This window comes from Ptychodera flava, chromosome 11 (genome assembly GCF_041260155.1).
Source record: "Ptychodera flava strain L36383 chromosome 11, AS_Pfla_20210202, whole genome shotgun sequence".
NCBI classification, from domain to species: Eukaryota; Metazoa; Hemichordata; class Enteropneusta; family Ptychoderidae; genus Ptychodera; species Ptychodera flava.
This window is the reverse complement of record NC_091938.1, coordinates 33,008,997-33,035,712: the sequence shown is the minus strand read 5'-3', so window position 1 is coordinate 33,035,712 and position 26,716 is coordinate 33,008,997. Positions and strand designations below refer to the sequence as shown.

The window sequence follows — 26,716 nt, the reverse complement described above, 5'->3', positions numbered from 1 at the left end:
TGATTTTTTTTTTGGTATAGAGGAAAATATGCGGCCCGTTTCCTCTAACATTCAGCCATCGCGATCGCGCTACGTCGAGTTCTGGAGACCGACAAGCAAGAGCTGATTGTGCCATAAACCAGTTCAACAAGTGGATGCGTATTATGCGACCTTCAGAAACAAGGCCGATATCCGAAATTCCACCAGATGTCCTTGACAGCTATCTCGGCAGCTTTTACGCTGGCGTCCGTCAAAAAGATGGTAACGGTACGAACCAGACTCGCTTGGACCTTCCAGCGATGGGATAGATCGCTTCCTCGGTGAGAATGGTTACAAATTCTCGATCGGCCGCGATAAAGAATTTAGCCATTCGCAGGCAACTTTTGAGAGCAAAACGTGCCCAATTGAAGACCCAGGGCAAAGGCAATAAACAAATGCAGCCGAAGAATTAAAGGAACGCGAGGGAAAATAAGACAAGATCTTCTGGGAAAGTGAACGAACAACCAAGGGCCTATCCACCGAAGGCTTTCGCTATAGCTGACGACCGCTCTCGCTGTCGCTGTCCTGTCGCGTAGAAACAGTATGCGCTCCGTCGACCGCCAAGTCATCAAGCGAACGACGCGCCCTTCTATCTGGCGATAAATTACGAACCAGAAACATATATTTGGTTCAAACGTCAACAAACGGTAGCGAACAAGTTAGATACCATCTTGAGTACGATCTGTAAAAAAGCCTGTATCGATAGTAAAAAACCAACCACAGCCTGAGACGAACAACCATCAGATGTCTGCATGAAAGCGGAGTTCCCCAAACGAAACTCATGCAGCAGCTCTTCGATCACCGAAACGTGCAAAGCGTGAACCATTTTGCGGTGAATTCGCTCGACGATCAGCAGCGGATGTCGGAGATTCTCTCGCGACTTTCACGTTTTCACGTTTAAAACCAATCTGCACTGCGTCAGAAAGAATAATAGAATCTCACACCCCAAGGACCTGGCATCAGATTTCTCACACGAGTTGGGGATATTTTGTCTGCGGCTCGTGTGAGACAAAATATCCCCAACGAGTGTGAGAAATCTGATCCCAGGCCATTGTTTTCTCACAGGACCAGAAAATGCGTTAAATTCACACTGGAAACATTGAATGTTTAACTGTATCAGCGATTCTCCTACTTTATGTGGCCGTTTTGTATTCCGTGTCACTAACGCAAACTCCGTGGCGAGTTCCACTGCCGATACTTCAACTTCTGCTACAGACGAGATGTCAAAAAATTGTTATATGTTCCAAGTGGCCTATGTTCACCAGTTATTTGGAAAATTCGGCCGTTTTTATTGTAAGTCTGTCACCAATGACGTACAACATGATCTTATATCTTGACGACGCTGTCATCTGCCCCGTTCTCTGACCTGCTTACTTTGTAGTTCCGGTCCGTTTGGTACTCATCGTGCTATTGGATAATATTTTGCGCGTTGAACGAAAGGCTTCTTATCATCCAATCAGAGCTCGTGTAATATACACTGCAGAGTGTGAGACGGTTTCTGAGAGTGTGGGATCGATTTTTCTCACACTGTCGATCCCATACTCCCAGCGGCCAGGAATGTGAGAACACCAAATGACAGAGCGGAAGACGCCAACAACGCAGAACCGCGACCGGTTATTTCTGGGGCAACGTTAACATTGAACGTCAGCAGCAACGTCGTCTCCTCCGCGACCGCGTTTCAACATCCTGCGGCAACAGCGGCAGTCGGTGAAATATTTGGTACTGCAACTTATAATAATTGCACGATCAACGTTGCAGTAAATATTGGAGATGCAACATCTCCTCAGTCTCCGAAACGCAAACGTCGTCGTGTAGCAGTGATATACGACAGCAATAAGGACAGCTTAAGTCAGTAAGCCGGTCGGCCATCTATGATCTAACCCAAACCATAAACAGCCCTTTGAGGGTCACCACATTTTCCAAAAAGAGAACTACAGTTACTTTGTCATGATGTTCAATTATCAAAATTACCTTTAAAATGTAAAGTTTTTATTGTTCAAACAACAATTTCTAGCGATAAGGTTCCGAATAAAAAAAATATTCACGCCATAATCGTACAGACCAAATCAAACACAGACGGTCGAAGCTGTCTTCAAATTGCAAATCGACCGGCCCATCCCGGCAGTAAAGTGATTGACAGACGTTTCCTTTGCTCTGTATCAAAATTTAAGCCCAGTGACTTACACCGGCTCCCTGATTGGTAGCCTTCAAACCTGACTCACATTTATGAATAAAAGTAATCTGCATATCACCAGGAGTAACCGACCGTTCACATTTAGCTATGCGCAAAGAGGAAAGCAAGTAATCCGGCCAGCAAAAATTCTACTCGATGGAATATCTCTGCTATCCTACGAAATTATTTTGTCACATTTTATCTAACGTAGAGTTCGGAGAGTGTTCATGTGATAAATGTATAATCCCATGGAATTTTTCGTTGTTTGACGTCAAAAATTTCATGGGATTATATATAAATATTGACGTATATGGAACACAATATTAATTGAATACGCAATATATATCTTTGTATAATATATCGAATATTTCAATACGTTGATATGCGTAGCGTACATCCATGTAGATCAATAGTATACGTAGTTCAGATCTTTGCACACCAAGTGTACACTATACTTCATGCATTTTATAAGTATACACTGACATAACGTATACTTAACGTATTTGACAGATTTACAGAATCAGTATGTGTATATTTATCAAGCATTTGGCCCAGTGGGCCAGTCAAGATAATGGTATTGTTCAGTTAGTATTTTGTCGATACAAATTGTGAAAATAAAGGGAATAGATAAATGGCGCAAGAGCACTATCCATAGTGCATAATTACTTTGATCAGATATATCACCAACCGTCTTCAATGCAGGTTGAATGTAATACTATGTCTATGTTAAAATGTATAAGACTATCTTCAAAATTGTTGATTTGTTACTATCATGCACATATTTACCTTTGATGGATGATTTATCTCAAGATTTACCGAGGTCAGTCTTTAATCAATGTATGAAATTCAGTTTATGCAGACGAAATAGGCGATATTTAAATCTACAATGCCTTTCAAAAGATCGCGATTTGATTTGCAAATTAAGCTTTTTGAAATATTCTTAACACCTTATCAAAATAATATTAAATTTAATGTTAATTATATCATATATTTGGATATTTTGTACGATTTGATTTCTTTAACAAACACACATCTACGACTTGGAATAGATTGACATGCGCACCGATGACCTTGGCCCTTTGAAGATGATCATATACACGTATACAGAGTATGAGATATTTATATATAATCCCATGGTATTTTTCTCTGTTTGACGTCATCGTATACGAGTGTTTTTTTTGCGGAGCCGTACAACTTCGAGCCAAAGGCGAGATGTTGTGCGGGTCCGCGAATTATATACTTATAATTTATATCATATGTTTATGAAAATGAACAGTCTTCTTAATTTTCTTTGATGTCGATGGATCAAAAATATTGTCACAAACTGCAGGATTTTCGTCGCGATTTGTGTTGTATTTACTTGGGTTACTTTCATTTCATTAAGTTAAGCGGCCCGTGACCAAGGAGATGTGCAAATGTTTAGAGGTACACTTTCATTCAGAAATCCGATCAAGTTGAGAATTTGATACATCGAATGGTATCTCCACCAATCAGATTCGGTCACATGAACGTGTCAATCATTGTCTCGTGCTGGACCGATGCCAAGGGAAGTCGGCCATTGGCCCATATAGCTTTTACCGCGCAAGCGATGGATAGCCATTATGATAGTATTTTGAGTTATTTAGAATATTTACAAATATATTTATGAAGTGAATGCAACAACACGATCGAAAGAATAATTCTCATTCCTAGAGATGCCGTAGCTTTTAAAAATATCACAAGTTTACGACCTTCGCGAGCCAGAAAGATTCCGTTCGATGACACACAGAGTGTACTACGCTTGTGATGGGCACAACGCTGCCGTCACCGGTCTCCGCCGGTGTCAACTTGTCAATATTCCCATCTCGGTCGTCAACGTTTCCGTCTTACGGACTCAGATGTTTGCAATGACACATATATCGCCCTTAAATACATCCTGATTTTGTTATTTGACGGAAACTCTGTTCTATTGTGAGTGTTGTCCTAGTCAACTTTCTAAATACATCGGATTCCACAGCGCTGCACTGCAGAGTCAGGGCTACAGCTCGACAGCTTATGTCTTCTCTACAGCCCTATGCTGCAGATTTGATTCTGATCGAGAATGTAACGGAATTTTTAAGCGTGATGAAAAAAATTTGTCGAATGCCTTTATGCTTGCGCCTTCTATATCTCTTTCCCGAAGAGTATACGATACTGATTTACTTGGTTGAACTTACATTGAGGTGTATCTTTCGGGTTTATCGCCCACCAGGATCGCCAGGGACGACGTCGGTTGGCGATCGCCAGGTACGACCTTTGAGCCTTACGACTTGACTGGAGCCGCGATGTTTCTGAGCCATTAAAACGATCGACGGTATCCCCCTTCGATTCTTTGGAATGGGTAAAGCTTTAGCGACTCGAAATTTCGTTGGATATGTCTTCTATGTTTCCATGTCTGGATTTATCAGGTCAACTGTTTGTAAAATGCCATGAAATGCAATCGATCACGACAAATCAGTCTGTGTCGCGGCATGCATGTATGAATTGCAGGAAAAAAGTTCAGTTTGATGACTTACAACAGGGGTAATATAGATTTTTTATCTGTATCGGTGTAGGTCACAGGTAGCGATACGGGCCAGTTCATGTGATAAAAACACTTATCATTGATTAAATAAACATATTATAAGCGGAGTTGAATATCAATTTTTGTAAAATCACTAATAATATTATGAAAAACGTCATGCAAAATTATTTATCCTTGATGTCTAACTATATACAATAACGTGAAAATGTCACACATAAGTTTTTAAATAATGTTTATCCTTCAAACAACTTTGTTTTATGTGATTTACACTGACATTCAAGATCTCTATTTTTCTTAAACTTATTTTTGCATGCAATTAGATCTCAAATGTCTGTTTAATATGTAAAGGTCAATTTTCAAAATTGTTTCATTATTACTTTAATGCACATATTTACCTTTGATGCATGATTTATCTCAAGATTCACCGAGTTCACTTTTTAATCATTACATGAAAGTCAGTTTATGCAGACGTAATAGGCGATATTCAACACACAATGTCTTTCAAAAAACATTATATTAAAATTAAGTATATTTGAAATATTCTTAACACCGTTTCAAGTTAACATTAGATTTAAAATTAATTATGTCATATATTTAGATATTTTGTACGATCAGATTTTCTTCAACAAACACAGGCCTATATAAGACGTTTGTAACCCATAATACCATCCAGTTATTCGAAATATATGGACATGCGCAAAGATGACCTTGACACTTTAAAGCTGATCAAATACACGTACACTGAGCATAATATTTAAAACTTTTCATTGATAAAATACAAGAGCATGTTAATGGATTGGTTGATATAAAGTAATGCTACCTTTAGTAAAATAACTGTATAATGACGTGAAAAGCACACACAAATATGAATCATTGATGGCTAACTATACAATAACATGAAAAAATCACAAACTAATTTTTAAACATTTATCCTACAATTGAATTTTTTAAATAAATTTACACTGCCATACAAGATCTCTATTTTTCGTCTTTCTTATTTTTCTCAATTTCTCCTGTCTGATTTCTGTTTTAATATTGAAGAATAATCTTAAATAATGTATGCAAATGCGCCTCTGCCTCATTGGCCTTGATCAATGCAAAGTTTCCTTCGATAAAGTATATGTTATGAATATTCAAAACTAGCTGAATGTACACAATGCTCATTAATTATATATGAAAGTTAACGATACATCAACGACATAGTGATACATCAACTTGGAAAACTATTCGCGTCTTCCGTCCGACCGACATTTTCTTCCCGAATGTTGCACAAGAACAACAATACAAAATATTTATTGAAGTAGAAGAAAACTAATTGTACATCCTTTACTCTATTAACGCATCAATTTGTATCAGGCATCTTGAAGGATGGCAAGCCATTGCATTTGCAGATCAGTACGTTGACATCTGCTGAACTCTCAGGCTGCAAATAGAAACGCACCTTATATTTTTTTTTGTATTTGTGTCTTTGGAATTGTGCACATTTATAAATGGCTCTTATTTTCAAAAAATATTGTATAACTTTCGACCATCTGACTTTCTACTTTCTATAGTATTATTCAAAACCAAAAGATAAAGTGTTAACAGTCTTGTATTCGAATTATCGAGTATATCGTAGCATTTAAGTAAGCCAGTTCATATGAAAAAAGGTAAACTGATCTTGATTCTATTAATGACGCGGTACGCCATACAACATTGCATTGCACTGTGTAGCCAAGTACTGTGTCTGAATAAGGGGAATAAAGGGACACACAATTCTTACCCAACATCCTTCACTGTCCCATTCGCCGGTGATGTCATTCCAGAAGCTGCAAATATTGACAGAAACAGTAATCCATATGTCATGTAGATCTGGATCTCTTCTTGGATACTCTATAAAGTCGAAAAAACAGAAAACATTTTGTTTATAAGCTCAAAAATTTCACTAAAGATTTGTTGACAAGTGTTAAACCATCTAAACAGTGATTTCACAGCAAAAATGAGATTTTAAATCCATTAAAGTATATCTTTTCTAAAGCCTTATATTAGTTAATGCTTGTATTATGTAACCATAATGATTGTTAAAAGTAAGAAACACGTGAAAACAGTTTGAATATTCCGTTCACTCTTCACTTCCCGCATCAGAAAGGGAAATGGTACAAAAATAACTCCAGAACACAATTCTACCCGTGCTAATTCACATGCATTTCTGTAAGATTCGGTTCAGGGGCTGACTAGAAAACATCTTTAACATTTGTCTCATTGTTTCGAAATACACAAAGCATGTCGAGGCACTGCCGCTTCAAAATCACTAAGAACATATGTCAAATTGTTTAAACGTCTCGTCTCTGATCACCATCAAGGTGCTTTAATTCTGTCGTCGCCGTTCAAGGCTAATGAAGGAGAGAATTGCTGTGTGAGACGTACTGATTTGTCAATAGGTGCGGATATATGCTAAGATATTGGAGTGATTAAGTGAACGTAGTATATCTTGTTTTGCTCCTTTAGTAGGGCTGAAAATGCCAGTTCCTATCAATTTCAAAACCAGCTTTTATCCCATAGGCGAGCGGCGAATCCACAAAAAGAGCCTTATTTTAGGAGTTTAATGTACCCACCTTACATACGGCCTCATCATACATCATTTGAAAGCTTATTATCTCTACTTTAAGAAAATTGACGATGTGGAGCTGCCAATTAGGGCCATAACCTCCCGATTTGCATAATTAACAAGGGTACCCAATTTGCATAAATGCGATATAATATTTGAAATTTATTGTTAACTTCTCTAACGATACGTTTAAACTATCGAGTGATATATCTAATGAAAGGTCTTTCCATGTAGAATACAAAATGGATATTCAAAGAGATAATGAAATTGATTTCACTGAAATATTTTCATGTTTATATGGAAAACAATATTTTCCCCTTTTGAATAACAGTATTTAAAAAATTTTTAACACATACAGCCACAAAACAAAGCCACATCATACATCATTTGAAAGTTAATTATCTCTACTTCAAGAAAATTGACGATTTTGAGCTACCAAATCGGGCCATAACCCCCTAATTTGCATAATCAGCACGCATACCCAATTTGCATAAATGCGATATAGTATTATAAATTTATTGTTAACTTCTCTAAACATACGTTTAAACTATCGATTGGTACATCAAATGAAAGGTAGTTGCATGTAGAATACAAAATTAATATCCAAAGAGATATTGTAATTGATTTCACTGAAATATTTTATATTTTTATGGAAAAAATATTTTTCCCTTTAGAATAACAATATTTAAAAAAAATTAACACATATAGCCAAATCATACAGCCACATCATACATCATTTGAGAGCTTATTATATCTACTTGAAGAAAATTGACAATGTTGAGCTATCAAGGAAGGCCGTTCCCCTTTATGTGCATAATTTACACTGGTAAGCAATTTGCAGAAATGAGATATAAAATTAGTAAACATACTTTTGCACTATCGAGTGATATATGGTATTTGGTAATGGTATTTGCATGTAAAACAAAAAATTTTATCAAAAGTGATATTTAAAGTGATTTTACTGAAAGATTTTCATATTTCTGTTGAAATAAATATTTCCTCTTTTGAATAATGTATTTTAAAAAATAACTAAAGTATCAATGCAACCACAAGCATTATGATGTGAAAAAAGGGCATTTTGAACATGGAGAACAAACAGCTGAAATTAGTTCTGAAAATTATTACTTTTTTGTTGAATGTATGTTTTAAAACATATAAACATCTCTTCTTGTTTGCAATATTACTCAATACCGATGTCTAGCTTTTAGAGGTCAGAGGCTGATTCTTCGAATATGCCTTTTGTTTGGAGTATAATATAGCCATTCACAGCATAAGGAAAGTTTTTAATGTTACTCGAGAATACCAACAGTTTCTTGTAAGATTGTAACCATAAAAACAGGATATATATAACATTTTGATTTTAACATATATGGTAAATGATTTGAACGCCAACATTTTTTCGTAAAGATTTGTTGGGAAAATATCACCAATTACTATTAAGTGCGAACATAAAAAAGATCCACATAAACGACACTATTGTAGTTGTTGAAATGTAGCTCTGTAGCTGAAACAATGTGTCAGGGTAAGCTGCAGTCAAAATAATGGCATGATTCATGATCCAAGTCATTCATGTCATTTTCAGTAAATCTAGTAATTGTAGGAATTCATCATTCTCTTCTTCACCAGCATTGTCATGAGTAAAAGGGTTGCCACACTTATCACTGCCTTGGCAGGAACAAAGGTCTGTGCAGGGAAGATTAATTTGACAGCAGACACAATTGGGGACATGTAATAAGAGAAAACAGCTCCACACATAGTTCATATCTTAGTTGTTTGAATTTTGTGTATGATATTGTGTATATTGTAAGTGTATATTATGTTATGTTCGGCCGTTTTATGTATAGTGTTGATTTGCCATGGCGAGACGTAGCCCTCCGTATGGGGTAGCAAGACTAATGTGACTGCGATCCTTTGAGCTACCTTTCGAGAATAGAGTTGTTTTCATCAGTCCTTTATTTTCTTTTTGTGAAACGTGCACTGAGTGAATGATTATAGATGTTACCAATCGAGTTGTTCCACTGAAGTTCAGTTTGTTCAAGTACGGAAGCTAAAATGTCTACTGTACGTTCAGCCTGTATTTGTGTATGTTCCTTTGAATCGGAGATCGGACTGTTGTAGATTTTGTGAAGTTTGGCATCATCGTAACGCTTATATTTCCGTTTCTTATGTATGTGATTACGCTACGCTCACAAATAACGGTGAGGGGCGGAGGAATTCGGGTTGGATTCGAAAATTTTGAGAGATTGTACAGCGGTACTTGGCGTTTTTGATCTGCATATAGGGGACCTGAAAATGTTTTGGTTCTCTTTTACTTTTTACGATTCCAAGGTTTTGAAATTAATTTGATGAAAATTTAATAACATTTAAATGTCATCCGATTGTCCAAAGTTAGTAATAATTAAACAAGATTTAGAATCGTTTTGTCGCATTTCATTACTTTTATCTCGAAAATATCTTGTATTTTGTATTGTCTTGCTGTTGCATGATTGTTCTAATGTATCGTAATGTTTCGCGTTTAACAAGGCCCTTGAATGTTGCCATTTGGTTTAATGAACCGCAATGTTTCTATTGGTTTTGTGTGTGTATTGCAGTCGAGAATGTTTTCTTTGTTGCACCGATGACCTTTATAGATAATGAGGTCTAACGATATGATTTCCTGAGAAGAGCTTTCGAAAAGTTGAAAGTATGATGCATTTGTTAATGTTTGATATGTATTCATTAAGCTCGTGTTGAGTTCCAATGAGAATCATACATCGTCTCTGAATCTCAGTCAGAGCGATATTTGTCCAGTGTGTTGCTAAATTATTCTCATTTTGTCTTGTGAAATGTAATGTCGGGAATTTCTGGTAAAACTGAAGATCCTGTACCGCACTCAAATACCTGACGGTAAAATTCACTGTTGACTTGAAAGTGCTTTTTTCAAGATCATTTTCAGCATAGCTATCATGTATTTTGTTGTTAGTTGTTTGATTATGCAATCATTAGATGATCTTTCCTGATTTAATACTCTGCCGACTGATTCCATTGCTTTATTGTGCTGTGTATTAGTGTACATTGAAACTATGTCTAGTGTTACCAATGTCGCATTGGCCGGAACTTTTATTGTCTCAATTTTCCGTGTAAAATCTGTCGTATCATTGATGTATGTTGTTTATTTCTTCACGATTTGTTTGAGAAAATAGTCAATGAATTCTGATCTGTGAAAGGTTGGACTGCATCATTCACTTATAATTGGGCGGCCCACGAACTTTCTTGGTGGGCGTCATTTTGTTCACTTGTATTTTTATCATGAGGTTCAAACTTGTCAGTGGTGCTAGTATTTTATTGTTAACTTGAATAATCGCCATGGCTAATTAACACTTTAGTGGTGGACCATTTGATATCCTAGGGGGGGGGGGGGCTTGGAAGATTTGGGGGAAAAAGATGCCAGGTGGAGTTGCTCGAAAAAAAATCTGGCTTTAAGTGGCTGATGGAAAAACAATTATGGACCATTGCGACTCGGAAAAAAAATTATTGGCAATTGTTCGATGCACACTGCAGCATCAATAAAAATCAAGCAGTAGCTCTGGAGTTTTATAAAGCATAAACCATTTCAAGCTTGAGGAACAATAACTGAATATGAACAATTGTACAGTATACATGACCTTCTGATTAGAGGAAGTATGCTGAAATTGAAATTGCTCACCAGTGTTTTCCAGAAATGTGTAAATCTGAATGTATGGATTTTGTCAAAATAACACAAGAAGAGAGACAGCCTGCCATGAACTGGGTCAAGTGGACTCAGTCAGTCAAGTGAACTGTTCAACTTGCTAATATCACTCAAACCAGGACACTTGTCAGACAATGACATATTTTTTCAAGTACAAGTAAATGCCTGGACAGTGTTCTCCCTGAATAAGGTAACAGGGGCGTGGCGCCCTCTTGTAAATTCAGAGCGCCCCCTTGCCAGAAATGAAAAAGATTTATTTTTTTGAAAAATAATAAAATGTACGGGGGAAAAAGTTGACAGTGATTTACAAGCAAAATGCAAGCTTGAGCGTCGATCCTGCCGGCTGCAAACGTAATTCTCATCGATCTTGCAAATTTCGCGAGTTTGTGATGTTATCCGAGATCATAAGCCCATGTGCAACTCATTCATTGATGCACCGTCCCTCCTCCCTCGTGGGTGGAGGGACGGTGATTGATGGCAGCCATATTTGCATGGCACAGGCCGTAACATTAGCCACGGTCGGTCCCTCCATAGGGGCTGTGCATTAGGTAACCGACTTAGCTGTATAATCTTGTCTAGGAACTTGAGGGTAAGCAAGGACAGCAGAGTACTCTGAAGTTTTTATAGGAGGTTAGAATTTCGCTTTTGTATTCCCTCCAAAACAAAACGACCTATTATTAGACTCGGTCGGACGTGTACGTGTATCAGGCTGAGAACACATAAGCGTAAGTGTTATGGTGATAATTTTGACATAGATGAATAAATGTATGTCTGTCGCTATGTTTTCGTTTTCAAAAAATATAATCTTCATTGAAATCAGTGAACTGGATAAAAGTTATGGAACACTGTCTCAGATTTCTTTTCCTTTGAGCTTATGTATATGAAAAAAATCTGAAAAAATACTCCCCAAGTGCCACCAAATAACACTATTTTAATCTCTGTTTTTCAAAAGCTCCAATGGCAGGAGGGGGCACCCCCCCTCCTGACCTCCCCCCGCGACCGCTGACGTGGTCGCTTGTGGTGCTTCGCACCATGTCTTTATCCTCTTTTAACAAAATCCTTGGGAGAACACTGGCTGCCATAAATGTACATGATTTTACAAATATATGTAGGATACCATCATCTCTTCTGATGACACCAGTGATGTTCTCAGAAAAGTTTTCACCGTGAGTTCGTTAATGCTTAATGTAGAACTCAGTAATCAGGTTGTTTGATTTGTATTTTCAGTGTGTTACCCATGGTATAAATGAGATCTATAAACTGATATTTTTGTAAAGTGAACCAAAAATGTACATGTATTTACATATCTTTATTTAGTTTCTTAAATATAGTCTGTGTGCGATAGAACAGCATCTAGTTACTGGGTGTGAAAAACTAAGCAAACAAACATTGCACCGAAATTTGGTAAAAAAAAAAATATCTCGAAGAAGGAAAGTGAAAAAAAAAGTTGCCAGCATATGCCCTGTAGAAAAAAAATAATTCATGGTGAAGCAGGTGGGAAAAAAAATAATGGCTTTCCACCAATCTTTCAAGCCCTCCCCCCCCGGATATCAAATGGTACACCCCTTATATAAAACAGCTAAACTGCAAACAACGACGATATGAACGGTGTGTTGAGTTGCTTTTCCTTCATTATATAACAATAAATACGATAAATGAAATATAGTGCCTTCCATCTAAATATTCCACATAACTGAACTGAAAATACAGATGTAACACAGATGTAGTAACAAATGATGTCTCTATCAAAACAATATTTCTAGAGAAATTGAAACAAAAATGACATCAATAATAGAAAAGGGCCATTCAACACACAGCTATTTATAACCAGATTGGAACAAATTTGGGATGATTAGATGGTGAAGTAATGTCGGTTTAATTTTCAATTCACCTCCAGATGTTTTGGTTGATGATGATTGGGCTATAAAACATCAAATTGTGGTTCCAAAGCCCTATTGTGCTGAAATATTGCGCCTGGCCCATGAAACGCCCTGGGCTGGTCATTTAGGAGTCAGGAAAACTTATCACAAAATTCTCAGTCACTTTTATTGGCCTAATCTCAGGCAGGATGTAGCACATTTCTGTAAAACTTGTCACACATGTCAAATGGTAGGAAAGCCAAATCAGACCATTCCAAAGGCCCCTTTACAGCCAATTCCTGCATTTCAAGAACCATTTAGTAGGATACTAATAGACTGTGTTGGGCCCCTACCAAAAACAAAATCAGGAAATGAGTACATGTTGACAATTCTGTGTACATCAACTCGGTTCCCCGAAGCCATACCACTGAGAAATATAAAGACAAAGACTATAGTGAGAGCTTTAGTCAAATTTTTCACTTTATTCGGCCTCCTATGTGTCCAGTCCGATCAAGGCTCCAACTTTATGTCTGGTATTTTTCAACAAGTAATGGATCAGCTAGGCATTAAACAGTATAGGTCATCCACCTATCATCCAGAAAGTCAGGGTGCTCTTGAGCGATTTCATAAAACTTTGAAAAACATGATTAGGACCTACTGTTTTGACACAGAGAAGCAGTGGGATGAAGGAATTCATTTTCTGCTCTTTGCTGTTAGAGAGTCAATTCAAGAGTCTCTTGGTTTTAGCCCATTCGAGCTTGTATTCGGACATACAGTCCGTGGCCCACTTAAGCTCGTTAAAGAGAAATTCCTATCAGACGATGATGATTGTCTGAATATTTTGCAATATGTGTCAGATTTTCGTACAAAACTCTCTAAAGCATGTGAATTAGCCAGAGAAAATCTTGAGTCAACTCAGCAGTCAATGAAAATCAAATATGATAAAAGCACCTCAAAACGGAAGTTTGAACCAGGTCAAAAAGTTCTTGTTCTACTTCCTGTTCCTGGCAAACCACTCCATGCTCGTTACTTTGGGCCATACCTAATTGATAAAAAATTGAGCGATTTAAATTACATCATAATAACACCTGACAGGCGAAAACAAAAACAGCTATGTCACATAAATATGCTTAAGCCATATTTGGATAGGGATAATCCTACTATAACTCAGCCTGTCAGTACAGTCAGTTCTGGCCATTATGAAGATAGTGATACTGAAACTGACTTGAGTGAAAATACTCTAAACTCAAAGCTGGGCTCGGTCAAGCTTCAGAACTCAGAAATCCTTGAGAAGCTGGAGTCTACAAAGTTGGCACACCTCCAGCCAGAACAACAACAACAGGTGAAAGAACTGCTCCACGAATATAAACACCTGTTTCAAGATGTTCCAATGAGGACAACGTCATCTATCATGACGTTGATGTTGGGGACAGTAAGCCTGTAAAACAACATCCATACAGACTGAATCCAACAAAAGCGAAATATCTCCAGGAAGAAGTCAAATACCTGCTGGACAATGACTTTATTGAACCCAGTAATGGTAACTGGAGTTCGCCGTGCATACTTGTTCCCAAATCAGATCACAGTTATCGTATGTGCACGGACTTTAGGAAAGTCAACACTTTAACAAAGACAGACACTTTCCCGATCCCGAGGATTGATGACTGCGAAAAGCCAAGTATGTGACGAAATTCGACCTACTGAAGGGATTTTGGCAAGTCCCTCTGACGGATCGTGCTCGTGAAATATCCGCCTTTGTTACACCAGACGGATTGTTCCAGTACAAGGTGATGCCATTCAGAATGAAGAACTCTCCGGCAACGTTCCAACGGATGATCAACGACGTCATATCCGGGCTAGACGGATGTGCAGCTTACGTTGACGACGTCATCCTGTATAGTGACACCTGGGAGGAACACATCAAGCTCATGCGGAAGTTCTTTGAGAGACTGAGCAAAGCAATGTTGACTGTCAACCTTGCCAAATCTGAGTTTGGTTGGGCGAGGGTGATTTACCTCGGACATACTGTAGGACAGGGTGAGGTAAAACCTGTTGATGCCAAAATCAGTGCCATTTCAAGTTTTCCCATACCAAACTGCAAACGACAACTGATGCGCTTTCTCGGTATGGCTGGTTACTACAGAAAATTCTGTCCAAATTTCTCCACAATTACTGAGCCTTTGACTAACTTACTTAAAAAGAAAGTAAAGTTTGTTTGGTCAGAGCAATGCCAACAGGCATTTGATACACTTAAAGCCACACTGCAAAGTGCTCCAGTGTTGTCTGCACCAGATTTCACTTTGCCATTCAAATTAGCTGTGGATGCTAGTGATACGGCTGCTGGTGCTGTTTTATTGCAAGAGGATAGTCATGGTGTAGATCATCCTGTTTGCTATTTTTCACGCAAATTTAACAAATCCCAGAGAAACTACTCTACAATTGAAAAAGAGTCTTTATCTTTGATATTAGCTTTACAGCATTTTGAAGTTTATGTTACTTCTTCAAATCAGCCAATAGTGGTTTATATTGATCACAACCCTCTTGTTTTTCTGCAGAAATTTAAAGGCAAAAATCAGAGATTGCTAAGATGGAGTTTAATGTTACAGGAGTTTAATCTTGATATTAGACATAACAAAGGCAGAGACTATTTAATTGCAGACTGTCTCTCTCGTATTTAGAGTTTATTGTTGTTCACTTTCAAGAAATTTTACTTTAGAGTAAAAAAAAATAAATTTTGAGTACTTAAATCTTTTTCAAGATTACATTTACAAAAGAAAGAGTTTTCTTTGAAAAATTTTCTTTTTTTGAAGAGGGATGTGTTATGTAGGTCATTTCCCCCACACTCATCATGACCTGAGTCCAATTAGTCTAGAACATTCTCAAGGTCACTGCCCTTAATGACCTCACAACCTTGAATTCAATTAGTCATGTTTGGAATGTTCTGGAAAGTTGATTAGTTGTGTAAGAGAGATAATTTTAGAACAGTAATTAGCATGTCAATAAAAGTTCTAGACTGTTCTTATATGCTCTTATGTAAGCGCATGTGTATATAAAAGGGACGTGCACAGCTTCCAGTCAGACTTTTGGGATCGTGTCTCTTGTGTGTTACTAAACTCCAGCAGTAGTCATTCTCAAGACTTTTCAAGACCTTCACTGCCAACGCTGGATTTATACTGTGGACTTTGTGCAACTACAAGCCTGCAAGCCGAAGGACTGTTCATTCATCCGACTGACTGTTACAACTCTGAGACTGGAGCTTTGCCGTCCCAGCTGAGATAAGTAGTCTGTACACTTTTAAAGCTTGTACTGTATCCCTGACTTAGCAATTAGTTTTATTTTTGTAATAAATTTTGTTTAAACGGAAACTGTTGAGTTCACCCTTTTGTTCGTTTTCTTTTCACATAACAGTACCCATCGGATTTATGCAAATTAGGGGCTACGGCTGTACTTGACAGCTAAATGTTGTCTATTTTCTTGAAGTTAAGATAGTAAGCTTTCAAATGATGTATAATGTGGCTGTATGATGTCGCCGTATGTGTAAAAAAAATTTAAAATATTTTTATTCAAAAGGGGAAAATATTTTTTTCAATAGAAATATGAAAATATTTCAGTAAAACCATTTTAAATATCTTTTTAGATATCAATTTTGTATTCTACATGCAAATACCTTTCATTTGATATATTACTCGGTAGTTTAAAATTATGTTTAGAGTAGTTAACAATGAATTTCCTAATTTTATATCATTTTATGCAAATTTGGTACCCATGTGAATTATGGAAATTAGGGGGTTATGGCCCTACTTGGCAGCACCACATCGTCAATTTTCTTAAAGTAGAGATAATAAGCTTTCAAATGATGTATGTTGTGTAAGGTGGGTACATTAAGTGTGAAAAATAGGTGAGCCTGCCGCTCGCCTACCAGGAAAGTGCCCATAAAAATTGGCAGCTTGTAGATGAGTCATATACAGTTGACAAAGCCTGTTTAAACTGTTTAAATCGATATTAATTTGATATCTTAAGTACCCTCGGTAAACGGTGGCTCAGATCTTCATCATAATTGACAAAAAGGGACAATTGCCCGGAACAACATATATTATGTTTGTAGTAAGAATAGTATCAAAAGCATATGGCTGCTGCGCATGAACAAGAATGAATATTCTTAGAGGGTTTCCCCAAAATAACCTTAAAACGCACTCTGCGATGCACATAGTATCAGGATATACTTTTGGTATCTTTTGAAGTTCTAACAAAATTAAGGAAAGCCAAATCTTTATGTGACTCATATGCAGTAATCGTATGATTTCGTTTATGACTCATATGCAGTAATCTTATGGTTTACTTTACAGGCACGACCTATATCCACAATATCGTTTACAAACCCAGTGTCAGCAAAACAAAGTACGTCCCAGCATGCGTTGCATTGTGTACCACAGTTTTAGCAGGATTACCATGTATTTTCCATCCTCCATCGTGCATTATTTCATTAGCCATCAGACCTTCTCGAATATATACTCCATACACAGCAGATGGATCGTGAGATTCAAGTGTCATGGAAACCATACTGCTAGGGTGTGTGAGGTTGAACGAAAATCCAACAGGTTCGGTTTTTGATATACCCCGTCTTGCTCCCGTGGTTGTCGTGTTACTGTGTGCTGCCATGACATCGGTTTTGGTGATATTGATTGTGAAGATGCCATCAAAAGGACGTGGTACACCGTATTCGTCGTTTATCTCCATGGAGACGACTGGTGAACGTTTAAATACATCCGGTGAGTCAAACAGATGCGTGTTTACAATCGTTGACAGAAACTGAAACAAAAATGTCAGGAGTAATTTACAAAATGAAGCATATAAACACGACTTACACTTCTTTAAGGTTATACATAATTCATATATATGTCAGATACGGAGGTTAGTTTTGTCGCTTACGTTAAGCATTGACAAAGGTTACTGGGAGGTTTCAAGATTATGTACCGTTCGATTGCTTTGAGTGTCGTAAAAAAAATGAGTAGATTTTCAGAAGGGGAATACCATGAGCGTAGCATGTTCTTCATAAGTTGAGGTGGACAGGAAGCAATACGTATTGTTACCTTTACTGATCGTGTCTGATTCCCGCTTTCTTGACTGTCTGGCAGAGTAAAGCCTCCAAACTTCGAAGTAAGTTGTTTGTTCCGGAGGGAAGATGGTCGACTTTTCTCCACGCTCGCTTCAATGAATTGTGTCACTAACGTTAAATTATCCTCCTCTTCAGAATTCAGTGTGAGCATTGCAACATCAAGCACAACGTCAAGAGCTTCCGCTAAATTTGCAAGAATTGTCGTAGCCTGTATGATTGACAAAATAAGAAAATCATATGTGTACAAATAGTTTTCAATGTGCGCTTAAAGAATTAAGGCTTGAATATTTTATTAGGAGCAAATTATTTAAAGATGAAGGCTTTGTTGTGTGATCGAATTATCTTAAAGCCCGAGTAAATATTGCTTGATCAGGCTATTGACAATGTTGTGCGCATGACTGTGAACACGATAACTGATGACGTCATCCAGCAAGCAAGATTTCTAGCACTGCATGAAAACCCAATAATTCAGATAAATTCACATTAATGAGTTGCCTGTATTATAGTATAATACACGTGAATTCACACGAATCCACATGTATACAGGCTTGCTGAATACAAAAAATGAATTATTGACTGTATTCATCTGTATATGCACTCTTCAGCTAAAATACAGGCAATAATCCATGTTAATACAGTAAGTATTATAGGGTTTTTATGCAGTGTAGGACCATGAAAAATGAATTATTGACTGTATTCATCTGTATATGCACTCTTCAGCTAAAATACAGGCAATAATCCATGTTAATACAGTAAGTATTATAGGGTTTTTCTGCAGTGTAGGACCATGATCATGTTGCCAACGCAAGAAAAACAGCATATCTGCGTCTTGCTATGACTGGCTGAATGACCTAGGGTGATTTTAGGTGTTTACATCTCTGTTCACACACGTACTACTTTGTTTCAGAGCGTATAAATCCTTTGCAGTGGAGGGTAGCATCCCATTTTGTAGCATTATATGCGGTATATACAGCTAGCAAACAGTCGTTGGCCGTGGTTGGTCGATCAGGTTGGGCGGTAATTTTAAAATTCCGGTCCAGGTGCTGATGTAAAAATCAGTGATGAGGCGATTGCCAAATTGAAGGAACATACTTTGGTGGACTGTCATGAATATCGTTGGGATATCGCCGTTTGATAGCCTAGACCAGTCAGTATAAACTTCTGCGTACGTCAAAACTAAACGACCAGATGCAAGCATGATGCGGCTAATATATCAGCGATAAATAAGGTACTGTAGCTACTGGGATACCGCAGACCGTCAGGCTCTTCGCATGTTTTTGAGACTTCACATAAACGCAGTTTGAAAACAGCTCTAAATTTCCTCCTAAACTCTTGAAAACTCTTGAAAGGCGAACGTGCCATGGCCGCTGCCAGCATCTTAACTTTTACATAATCGGAACTTGATCTCAGCAAGCCAGTCAAACCGTCGTTATATAGTTCCCTTTATGATTAGATACTCGTGAATTTCGATGTTACATACATTTCTTTCATTTGGAATTATTATACAATGTCATGGAGAAAACAGAGACTCTTGGTACTGCTTGCAAGATATTTTGTGTTCGTTGCTGTATGTTTTCATAATAAGTAATGAGTACCATTTGAAGTAGCATGGCTTTCTGTGCACGCCATTGCACAACTTTCGTACTGAGGTGGTTTAGCCAATGAGCGTCACAAAGCATAACACCTTTTTTGATGTCGGCGCTATATATATATATATACTTTGATGATTGATTGAATGAGCTGTCATTGAGCACGCGCGACAGTGTGATTACATATCGTTTCGTTTGTTAACAAAGTGACAAACTAACAAACCTTAGGAGAAATAACTTTCCACTAATTTTACTTTAAATCATGTACGTCTGTAAGCCGAGATGCTTGTGCATTCATATTGTGCGATTCAGTATCATTACCTTGTACATAACTTTAAATCAGCGTTTCAAACAAAAGTAAGGCAAAAATGTACCTAAATGGCCATACTGGGCCTTCAATACATTTGTACATATCCTTGAAAATTTTGGTAATAGTTTTTTGTACAGCCTTTTTGTCAACAACCCGAGTAAAAAGTCTAGTGTGTTCTCCTAAAATTGAGTCTAATACTTTATGAAAGATATTTTCTTCTATATCTTGGTACGTAATATTGTATCTTTAATATTTGAATGGCCCTCAAATCAGCGGAAAATCACAGTTGAAACTTTCCAAAGAACATGTACTTCAAGGGATAACAGCAATTTACTTTTAGTACTCACTTTATCTTTTGCTGGCTCTTCATATTGCAATTTCATTAAGATCATTGATCCACAGAGGTTTGAAGAAGTGTCGACGATGTCTGCAGACAGGAATTAGCGTGAAAAAATAGAGTAGGTGATTATAGCGTTACTATTTATTTCAATTTGTATGATTTTGAGGTTTTTGTGTCATGCACATGCTTCATTGACAATAAACATAAAAATAAGTTATTAGTACATGAAGAATGACTTACTTGAGACGATTCTTTGAGTTTGTTGTGTATGAATATCGGTTCCGTTAACAGTTGTTGATAACAGCGCTTCTGTTACGTTTTTTAATGCCAAGGATACTGCAACCTGTTTTTTGTGTAAATTACAATGACTTTGATCAGAATTAATTACAAGCTCAATGTAGACACGTCTTTACTTGTTCGAATCATATGAGTGGTATGCAACGCCCATGGTACAAAACTGTTTATCATATATCTCATATCATTTCATCTAAAGACTACCTTTGTATCCAGCGACATTCCGTCACCATCTCCTTTTGACGTGATATCTTCTAATATTTGTGATGCGGGTTCTAGGATGTCCACACTTAAATCTTTGGCAGTTGAGAGAATGATAGCCAGAGCATTTATCAGCTCTTCCTTTGCCTGAAAAGATAAAGTAATGATAGCACACTGTTTGATCGCTACATGTGGGTGCTTGAAGACCTTGTGTGGATACATGTTTTAACATATATTTTACAGCATTGAACAAAACTGATCAAAAAGTAAAGGTTTGTTTCAGGTGTCTCAATCATCAGCAAGTGAACAATTTAAGTATACTAGTTTGAGCTCTTGGAATAGGTGAATGTACAGGACCCCACTTTTCTTTGTGATCCAATTACTCATCGCTGTATCTCCTTGTATTTTCATGCATGTTATTTGACCGTCTTATTCAATATCTTCAGAGCAGATCATTCGCTTGACATTAAGTCGTATCAAAATAAATTAACGGTAAGAGTTGGAACGCTATAAGAGAAATAAGTATGAGTCAGCGTTGTAATTTCCACCCAGGCGGACACTAAAGCGCATTACTTAAGTAACACATAAAAGGAACCTGCTATATTGTCTACATTAAGTGTATAATAGTCCTATATTATTTTTCTTAATGAAGGGTCAATGTGATTTAGCAAACCAATTTTGTGCATCATTGATGATGATCAAAACCACCGTGGACGTGTAACTGAGTGAGTTTCGTACTAAGTATACTCAAACGTTTTATACACTGTTATGTTGATCATTTTACCCCACACTTATAACTTGAGTGTAATTAAACTAGAACATTTTTAGGGTCACTGTCTTTCCTGACCTGGAAAGTCAAATTAGTCACAGGTGGAGATGTTTTAGGGCAGTGATTAGTATATCAATAGAAGTTCTGAGTTGTTGTTTTCTTATATAACGATTAGTATAAATACTTAGGCAGCGTGGGTTAGTCAGACAATTTTGGGATCCTTCAGGACTGTGGAAACTCTGGCAGTATAGTTTTTTAAGACTTTGTTTCACTGCCACGCTGGAGTTATACTGTAGCATTTGCACTGCGGTGGACTTTGCACTCAAAGTCTTAAAGCAAGCCAAAGGACTGTTCACTTTGTCTTACTGTCATGCTGGACGTAGACTCTGCACTCAAGTCTTCAAGCAAGCCCAAGGACTGTCCACTTTGTCTCACTGTATGACTCAATTCTGGAGCGGTGTGTCGACCCAGCTGAGATAAGTAGCTTGTAGACCTTTACCGTTTGTAATTTTCTCCCTTGACTTAGCGACTATTTTATTTTTATTTTTGGAATAAATTTCATTTTTAAGGGAAGCTGCTGAGTTCATTGGTTTTGTGTTTTTGTTTCACATAACAACACTCCCATGTAATTTTGTCTTGCACTTTTTTTTTATTTAGTCCATCATCCAACGGGCGCTAGCCCATTTACAGGATTAGGTACCCATAACCCACTACCTCAATGGAGCACTTAGGAGTAAAGTGCCTTGCTCAAGGGCACAACACCGAGCTAGAGTCTCGAATTCACCGTCCTCCGACAGTGGATCCGCTACTCTGGATCTACCGGGACTTGAACCGGGTCTCGAACTCACCATCCTCCGACAGTGAGTCCGTTACCCTAACCACTGGTCCACGGTGACACTTTGGTGTCACATAACCCAAAAATAGGTAATTTTGTCCTGATATCCCAATGTCTGCTATCAGACACAAAAATGATCAAACTGATGTCATTAAGGTAATGCAACTTACCTCCGATGTAGTTCCAACAGTTTTGGTGACCACATACAAAGCGGCTATGGAATCCTTGGTGCCATTTGTATTAAGTATCTGCTTTACTAAATGTTGCAAATCTCTGGATTGCGAGTCATTCCTAACATAAACCTTGTCACAAAAATAAAATTGCTTTGCGTATTAATATGATTTTCATGCCATGCGGCAAATGGTAAAATTGGTCTAGTTCATTCCACTATTCACTCACTTCAGTCCAGTCAAGGAAATTCAACATGAAATCGAATCAAAGGATTGCTAATCGTTATGATTCTACTCTGTGCTGTAATATCTCACCCTGCTACAGTCAAGATAATCTTAAAATATATCTTTAGATATTAATGTCTTTATGAGCTTCTTTGTGCTGTGATACCTGACCCCCCATTCTTTGCCAATTTTGATGATTTGAGCAATTGCTATTCTACAAATTTTGCATTATGTTTTGCCGTAGTCAATTTTGTGAGCAAAAATGTAACTTATGGTAGAATGCGCCTCAAAAGTGAAAGACTTAAACTTATGTTCAAACTTCCTAAATGAAACTTTCGACCATTCTCTTCAAAAATCAACAGTAAAAACCGGGGGTCACGGTGAAAAGTTTGCAACTAGCAAAATAAATTATCCGACATTTTGCAATATTTGAAATTCAAAATGGCCGCCTTTCCTCTGTCAACTTTATGGGGAAAATTACATTTTGGATTTTCGAAAAACTATGACGGTGAAAGTTTTTTTCTTTCTTGAAGAGCTTTAAATGAAACCCCACAATTGGTGGGTCAAAAAGGAATTGTAGAAATTTGAGAGTCCGACTTTTTGTCCTGAGGCGCGGTCCACCTCAAAAACGAGGGTTCCCATCCTCATTTTTGATTTTTGAATCCCAACGTACCCTTACCCCAAGATTTGTCATCTACAAATGCTCATTTTAGTACTTGTTAATGGTTTCAGTGAAGAACAAGCCTAAACTCTGTCAGTGATTAGTGTAATAAAAATGCCTAGTACTCACTGTTGCATTCAGAGGAAGCCTTACAATTTCTCCACACGCATCACTGACAATTACAACGAGGTCTAAGATGTAATCGTTTTCTTGTTTTCCGCTGGGAAACCACATCCCTGGAAATGAACTCTGCTCAGATGTATATATCAAGTCACCAACGTCTGAGGAACTACCTTTGCTCGTTCTCAATGCGTAAGCTGGTTGAACCGTGTCATTGTTGTCACAGGATGACGTTTCAACCAATAATTCCACGTGGTAGCATTCCACATTGTACATGTGAACCAGTGATGTACCTGTAGTTAAAAATGATCGCCATTTTACTACAATTGTTGGTAAATAAGAAAATAAGATGACATATATATCCGATAACATATATCTTATAAAACACTGGTTATATGGATTATATGATATTAAAATGTAGTGTTAATAGTGGTGGTGGTTCATTACTAATAGTAGAAAAGGGAAGGTTCACAAGTTTGTTCTCTTTCCAATTAGTAAAAACTTAATAATAATAATAACTGCACTGTTCAGTGAAATTACATACCTTTTGTTGGCTTAACTTGGCAATGTACAACTATCACAACGTCGACGTCAGTGCGGGATGAAAAAAGAAAATTTGACGCATAAATTATGTTCTTCGAGGCGATGCTGATTGGGATCATCACACAAAGTTGGTTCTTTTTGAGTAATTGTGATGTTTATTAGCTTAATTGTTAACACACATGAGCTACTGTCGTAACGATATATGCCAGTCTGTCCGTCTGTCTGTCTGTGTCTGTCTGTCTGTCTGTCTGTCTGTGAACACGATGTCTCGCGAACGGCTGAACGGATTTCAGCGGAGTTAATACGAAGATTATGTTGTCAAGTTGCATATAATTAACTACTTAAATTTCGGTGGACGTGGATTATATAATGATATTATAAGATTAAGAAATAGAAACATTTTATACGAGTTGATTTTTATGGGGAGCACTATTGCAGTATTGGCACAAGATCAAAAATCAAATTATATGAAACATTTTCCTCATACCAATATCACAAAATTATGTTGGTCAAATATATATTTCATATCAACCATCAACTTATTTTTATCATAGATCCTCGAGAAAAACAGGACAGGCAACTGCGGTAAAGGTCAAAGGGACTTTTGATTAGCAGAATACGATCCTACTTGGAATAATTAGGATGTGTTAATGGGTCGGAGACGGAATGGAGCTGGACGCGATCGACTCCACAGACTTGGCAAGCGGGTACTTGGCAATAATGTTTTTTGAATTACAAGTTATTTTGGATTACCCGCAAGTCCATTTCTAGAAAGAAAAGTGTTCAAAATATTTTGAGAAGAATTCGTCAAATGGTTTAAAGTATTTTTACATATTAGTAGCAAGATTTGATGCAAATAGAAGTCTACAGGGAGTCAGTATGTTGCTGTAAATTGACAAAGTTTCAAATACAAATCCGAAACACATATCACTGCAGTTCCAGACTTCACAGCAGTTGACATCACAGAGTTGTTTTACTTCCGCAATCGTCCGTTTATCTCCACATTTTTGCACATTTTTGCAGTTTTTTAACCGTCAAAATAAGTTCTGTGCGAGGAGCGCTCCATGATTCGGTAAAGTATGTATAATAACTACTGAAATGTTGTTGTTTGAAAACTGTGAACGGCCAAATTTGCGAGGATAGCGTTTAGCTTTGTGTAAATGCCTGTCCATCTTACCGCTTCTGACTCCACCAAGCGTTGTTGAGTCCCGATTTATCGCAAGGTTTCGCCTGACAGCGAAACACAGTGTTGAAAATGTTTTTTTCTCAGTATTTTGCGAGTGTAAACATGTGTAGCATATCCGAATTGCAATGTTTCTTTAGGCTAAAACAGAACCAAAACGTTAGAGATCGCGTACTTGACCTCCGATGGAGTAGTCATTTTTTGTATTCCCTGATTTCCTTAAATTTTGCGTGACGGATTAAATAAAGGTCAGGTCTTCGTTTCTTAGGGCTGGGGAAGTGTAGACTTGCCTAACTTGTAAAGATTTGTTGTTATCGGAGATTTTTCCTGCAGGGAATGTTAGCTTTAGATGTCGATACCTAGCAAGAGTTTTCTGTAGCGTCTATGGCTAAATGTACACTGTTTTTATCGTCTGGTGTTTTCCTGTTGGCTTCGTCTAGAAACCAAAATGGGATCTTCATCGTTATCAGAACATTCCCCATGACTGGTATATCAAGCAAAAACCTCAAAAAATATCTGTGTCATTACTCGGAACGTGCCATGCAAGAGCAAAGTGTACATATGCACAACGTCTGTTTGATCGTTAACGAGATTAATGTACGTACTGTTGTCGGGGACCGCTTGGCAAATAAACTAAATATTTTCCAAGCAAAATCGTACAAAGAAACAACAGCAGTTGCCTGTCCTGTTTTTCTCGAGGGTCTATTATGTTTACATGTATGTTTACAATGACAACCTGATGGCAAAATATCAAAGAAAAGAGTAAATTTACAGGCAACTGCAACATACTGAGACTTGAACATTTCAGTTCACAATTGACGAATCTGTCTGGTTCTACATCTAATGAACAAAAATGTAAAAAAAATGACCAAAAAAAAATCGTAATTGCGGATTCTTGATGTGTCTCGATCAAATTATTTGAATGATTGTCATGCATTTTTGAAAGTATACAAAACATTCAGGTTGATCGTATCAATTGAACGTTTACCTGTACTAGTTTGAACACCGCCTATGTAATTCACCTTTCCACTAATAGGAATATCACCTAAAATAATATAAACCTATTAGACAAACTGTTGCTAACTAATGCAACAAAGACCTGAAAAAAATGTCAAAAGTCACAGTTACTTACTTTTTAAAACACATGTGGCGCAATGACCTTTATTTGATTGGGGATCACACTTTTTATTTATTTATTTTATCCATTTATTTATTTATTTATTCATTTATTTATTTGTTATTTATTTAGTTATTTATTTAGTTATTATTTGTTTACAACCTACTAAAATCTAAAATTTTAAAACAGAACGAAAAAGAGTTCCCACTTTACGAAAAAGTCAGGGTTTTCTCAATTTTCATGTGAAAAATGGAAAAGTAGCGGCATTTGATTGCTTGTTTTGGATAATTTATCTCCAAAATTGCGAATTCTAAAACTTGTGTTAAATAACTTTAATTTTTCTTTGCATTTGACA

General features: G+C 37.2%; 1 protein-coding gene across 1 annotated transcript; it reads right to left on the bottom strand.

Moving 5' to 3' along the window:
- Window positions 1–5,792: 5,792 nt before the first annotated feature.
- Window positions 5,793–24,279, bottom strand: LOC139144123 (polycystin-1-like protein 2). Its single transcript, XM_070714788.1, has 10 exons — window positions 24,063–24,279; window positions 23,528–23,811; window positions 22,513–22,644; window positions 20,742–20,885; window positions 20,484–20,586; window positions 20,251–20,330; window positions 17,979–18,212; window positions 17,268–17,697; window positions 6,496–6,605; window positions 5,793–6,156 (listed from the first exon to the last, which is right to left on the bottom strand). Exons 1-10 carry the CDS (start codon window positions 24,178–24,180, stop codon window positions 6,076–6,078), a joined length of 1,716 nt encoding a protein of 571 aa, XP_070570889.1. The 5' UTR covers window positions 24,181–24,279; the 3' UTR covers window positions 5,793–6,075.
- Window positions 24,280–26,716: the final 2,437 nt, after the last annotated feature.

Bases quoted from the DNA above. Each gene is read 5' to 3' on its own strand.
- LOC139144123 (XM_070714788.1), bottom strand. From the start codon at position 24,180: ATGATCCCAATCAGCATCGCCTCGAAGAACATAATTTATGCGTCAAAT. The intron at 23,812-24,062 runs GTATGTAATTTC...TTTTAACTACAG, and splicing joins CCAAGTTAAGCCAACAAAAG to GTACATCACTGGTTCACATG. The intron at 17,698-17,978 runs GTAACAATACGT...TTTTTGTTTCAG, and splicing joins ATCAGACACGATCAGTAAAG to TTTCTGTCAACGATTGTAAA.